This window comes from Leptonychotes weddellii, chromosome 13 (genome assembly GCF_054177405.1).
Source record: "Leptonychotes weddellii isolate Sample4059 chromosome 13, ASM5417740v2, whole genome shotgun sequence".
Lineage (NCBI taxonomy): Eukaryota > Metazoa > Chordata > Mammalia > Carnivora > Phocidae > Leptonychotes > Leptonychotes weddellii.
Window position 1 is genome coordinate 66282432 of NC_138381.1, and position 5166 is coordinate 66287597.

General features: G+C 51.0%; 1 protein-coding gene across 2 annotated transcripts in view; it reads right to left on the reverse strand.

Moving 5' to 3' along the window:
* KCTD10 (potassium channel tetramerization domain containing 10) overlaps positions 1 to 5166 on the reverse strand; it is a 21657-nt gene extending 16491 nt beyond the window's left edge. For both annotated transcript variants that reach the window (XM_081802004.1, XM_081802003.1), the window contains exon 1: positions 4922 to 5166. In XM_081802004.1, the coding sequence (XP_081658130.1) occupies positions 4922 to 5129 (208 nt within the window). In that variant the 5' untranslated portion in view covers positions 5130 to 5166. The remainder of the gene's footprint in view (positions 1 to 4921) is intronic.

The window sequence follows — 5166 nt, forward strand, 5'->3', positions numbered from 1 at the left end:
AAAAAAAAAAAAAAAGTTGTAACAAGTCACATTGGAAGAAAACATTTACAACATAAAATCACAAAGAAATGGGTCCAGAATACTTTTATAAAGCAATAAGAAAAACAAACAGGAAAACATGTAAATAAGAAGTAATCAGGCAGCTAAACAATGAAACACAAATGACAAAAAGATGCTCGACATGCTAGAAATTAGGAAATGTTAAATAAAACCAGAGTATCAGATCATAACCATCAGATTAGCAATGATTAAGAGGTCTGTGCCCAGTGTTGGCACAAATTCGGACCGTGGGAGTTAGGTCGGCACAACAGCTAATACCAACCAAGCCATGGATGCTAGCCCGGATGCCCCTCCCAGGAATCAACTCCAGGACAGATCTCCCAGGGATGGGTAAGATTTCAACGCTGCAGCCCCTGGTGGCTGGGTCCACGGCCTTTTCATTTACCAAAACAGAAATACGACTTTCTGTGTGTGTCATGATGTGGCAAAGGTGGAAGCTCTGCCCTAGAGATGCTCACACGTGCCACGGAATGTTCAGGAAAGGTAATATTCCAAACGGTGAACACTGGAGCAATTTAAACAAACCCTCACCAGAACATGGATCCATAAACAATAGTATATTCCCAAAATGGAACACCCGCATGTTTGAACTAGAGCTATATATTATTCGTGGCTCTATCTAACAAGCATAATGCAAAGAAAGCAGAGAGACTTTAGACAATGTAACATCACCTATGTAACATCAGAAAACACACCAACAATACGTTGTTTAGGGACAGAAACGGTATAGCATAATTACTGACAGATTCACATCAGTGTTTTTCACCACTGGATGCACATTAGAAGCCCCTGCAGAGCTCCTCAAAGTGCTAACACCCAGTGCATCTAGCTGGGTGGGGGGGAGAACCCATGCATGAGGCTTTAGCTCCCAGCTGAGTCACTGTGCTACGGAGGTTGAAATTCACCTAGTGACCCCAAGGTCAGGCAAGTGGTCATCTCTGGAAGGGAGAGAGGCAAATAAAGAAGGTAAAGAGAGGTCCCATCAGCCTAGGTAATGTTTTATTCCTTGTCTGAGTGGGGGTGATGTGGAAAACAAAGGCAAAAGAAATGTAGAAAAAACTACATCTCCTTACAACTTGCAGCCCACTGACTAACACTTGGGACAGGCAGAGTGACCTTCCTCCAGGAACTCAACTGCCTCTATGTTAATACTTTGCTAGGGACAAAAAGCAACCTTAGTTTGGTAGTAGCCTGATCTCCTGGATCCTGGAAATCTTCTTTAACATATAAAAATCCCTTTGTAAAGTTCCTTTATCTCTACCTGCTCCAAATATATGTTGGCAATCATCCTCCAAACATAAGGCCCATTGAAATACATTTGAAAGGTCTCCTGACTAAGGGTTTACTAGACAGTATTGTAAATGACTTTATCCTAACCACATCTAGCCCCTCAAGGTCCTGGAAACCTTACTTCCAAATTCCTTCAACCTTACTTCCAAATTCCTTCAAGACTTACGCTATCCCTAACCCTCTCCCAACTTTAAAGTACTAACCAGCCACTCCTCATGACCTCAGTGCAGCTCTTTCTGCTCACGGGTCCTGTCCCCGACCCCGTGCTTTAATAAAAACCATCTTTTTTGCACCAAAGATGCCTCAGGAATTCCTTCTTGACCATTCGCTCCCCAGCCCCAACATTTCACATCAGGGGCACGAGGGAGTTTGTTTTATTAATCACATTTTAAAAGCTCTCGATGTATTCACAGTTTTACAGAAGAGGGCATTCTAATTTAAGCAGGAGGCATGGAGATCTCAGGGAAACCACCGGGTACTACGGTTTTCCCACAGATTGCATGGATTTCCCCACTGGTTTTCAAGGGAATGTGTGCTGATAATAAGATTAATGATTCCCGTCTTTAATCTGGTTCACATACTCCCTCATTCCAGAAACATTAGCAAGAGACCAGAAACCACTGGGAAGGGGGCGTGGGGAGGTGGACCACTGTACTACGGAACAGGGTTATGAAATAGGCAACTATAGGTGAGTACGGAGGCAGAGCTCTTGTTGGGAAAGGTGCCACATCCCTCCATGCTGACAAGGAATCAGGTAAAAATGCCAGCACTGGAAGAACCACGCCTTTCTGGGGAGGAGTCTGGGAAAGGCCTTCTTAAGAAAAGCCGTCCTTTGGGGGTAAGGTAGAACTGCAGAGCGTTCACCCCCAAGGCCAAGGCGGGCCACTTCTCCCCCAGGCGCTAAGACCTGCTTCTCCAGCCCCTCACGGCGCTCCTCCCTCCACCTGGACATACCCCACCCAGGCAGGCCCCACAGACTGAGTCTCCCATTTAATCCCGTAACAACCCTGAAAAGCATTACCATCCACAACTTGGAAAAGTGGAAACAAGCTCAGAGAAAGTCACCTGCCCCCTGTCCCATTACCAGTCAATGACAAATGAGTCTAAATCAGCCCAGGGCCACATACACAGCAGCGGCTCCATCAACGTGAGTGACTGTTACCCTGGGCCGGAGCCAGGGCCCAAGCCCACTGACTGCAAACTTCCCTGTTTAGGAACTGAACACACACACACACAGTACAAATCGCCGACAGAGAAGGGCATGGAGCACTAGGGAGAGTGTACCACCCACCCTGGGCCCCAGGTCCTCTCCCCAGAAGCAACCGGTTTCTCGGGCATCCTTCAGGGGTTTTTAGCAGCTCAGTACATCACTGTTCTGTGCCCTCGGAGCCCCCGTTCCTCGGCCAGCAGGACACACTGCTGCATCCGCTCGCCTCACAGAGCTGCACTTGCGGTTTTGGCCTGTTTATGGCAAACCTCACTGTAGGCGACAGGCTTCCTGCCTGAAGCCCAGGGTGCAGCTGCGAGATGCGAGACATTTGAGATGCGGGACATTTAGGTTAATTTGTAGACCAAAGGGTGTATCTGGGCCAACACTCAGGCCACTGGTCAGGCTGTGAGGTGTACTCACCAGGGGCCAACAGGATCGCGATCGCGCTGCCTGGCACAGGGTGGGCTGGAAGACCAGACACAAAGCTGGCGGCTGACCCATAAGGCTGTGGAGCTCAGGCAACCTGGCCTGGGCGCTGGGCCCTTGGTGAACTGAACCAAGGCCAGCAGAGTAAGAGCCAGCAAGCCCTGAGCTCAGTGGCTCTTCCTTTTTTTTTTTTTTTTTTTTTTTTAAAGCCCCATAGCTTTTGAAAAGAACTTCTCACTTATTGCAAGGTAGCAACAGTACCACCCCAGAAGGGTTAAGATGAGAAGGAAAAACACCAAGATGTCACCCGGTGAGCTTTCCACGACAGGCGGAGGGCTGGAGCTCGAGCTTTAGTGGAGCCCTGTGAAAATGGCCGGTGCTGGAGTGCCAAAGACAGCCCTGTGTCCCTGGAGGCGCTGGGGTGTCCAGGAAGCACTGGGGACAGGACAGCCTCCGGCAACTGTTCACAAGCCCGAAGAGGAGCCCTGGTAGCATCCCCGTGTCTCTCCCACTGGGGGGATGAACCAGCCTGAGGACCGGCTCTTCCTCGGCATGGCACGAGGCCAGCAAGGCGAGGGCTTTCAAGGAGATGAGGCTCCAACTTCACTTCCAAAGCGACTCCGCCGCTTTTCCTGAGCCCCACCAGAGACTGGGCAGGGCGGAAGAAAAGCTACAACAATCCTGGGTTCTCAGATAAGGTCTGTTTCCTTCTGCAGCTGGGGCGCTATTGTCTCAGTCTCTACAAATACTCCCCCAGCGATGCTGGGTGTGGCCCCGCGCAGGGGATCCTCCCACTCATAAAAAGCTCTGTGCTTTCCCGGTGAGACACAGAAGGAAGCTCTGGGGCTCAAACCTCATTTACCTGATGCTTGGCCAGAAACCCGAGTTTCCCAGGAAGCCCAGGGAAGCAGAACCTCAAGCCCCACAGCCCGGCCTTCTCCAGGACACTGAGGGAAACACCCTAACTAGCACACAGCTCGAGCTTCGGGTCCCCAATCCCCCCTACTTGTATCAAAACTCGCCCACCTTTCCCAGGAACCAAAGTCCCAGGGAAGGCAGGGGCTTTAGCCAGGCACCAACCTCAGAAACAGGTAAGGCCGGGTCCAGCCAAGCTGTGGTCTGGCCAGGTCTTGAGCAATCTCAGGCCAAAGAGTGAAAGATGGTGCCATTCTTAAACCTCATTGTGACCCGCCCCGTAAACCCAGCCAGGCAAGAATGTCCCCCTTGCCAAGTGCTCTTGGATTGTTCCAGTTGGGTAGTAAGATCACTTTAAAGAATTCTTTGCCTTTCACGAACATGACTTCCCATGAAGAAAAAGGAAAGAAAAACACGCCCTGAATATACGTGTATTGAATACTACGCACCAACAGCCCCAAGAGGTGGGTACACTGGACCCATTTCACCTGGTTAGGATCACCAGCTACTACACAGGAAGCTGTGACTCAAGTCCAGGTCTGTGAGTCTCTGTCAGGCCCCCATCCCGGGAGGACAAAGGTCCAGAGAAAACATTCATGCCTCTCTCTCACTCGAGTTTCACTCTGAAGTCACAGAATCATCGCTGAGACCTGGCAGGGGACCAACCAGGGCAGCCAGTCCAGCCACCATTTCACAGGGCTGAGGCCTGGACTTTATCCAAGTCACACGGCAAGTGGACAACTGAGTCAAGACTACGAGCCCCCGCCCAGGTGACTCCATCTCCTCTTCACGTCTAGGCTCATCTGTCACTTCCTCAGGGAAGCACTCCTTTACGACACCCCCCAGACTAGATCTGGTCTCCCAGGGACGCGCTCTTGAGGCTCCCCACACACTGAGGTAACACCGAGCACAACTGGAAACGTGTACCTGTGTGGACAACTGCCCATGTGCTGTTGGCCCCCTGAACTAGGGTGAAGCCCCCAGCCACGAGCACGGCCCCAGAACCCGAGGGGGGCTTACCTTCGCTGTCAGTGAGCACTTCCATGCGCCCGCTGAACATGGCTTTCAGCATGGTGTCCTGCTTGGTCAGCGTCTGCATGGTGGTGTAATAGAGGGCCCCGCCCACATTCAGCTTCACGTACTTGGAGCTGGGGCTCGTGCCCTTGAAGGAAGTGGTGCGGGTAGCAGCCGCTGGCACCGCTGAGCTCACCACGCTTTCTCCTGACATCTCTTCCTGCCAGTGAACACGTGGAGAAGACACAGGG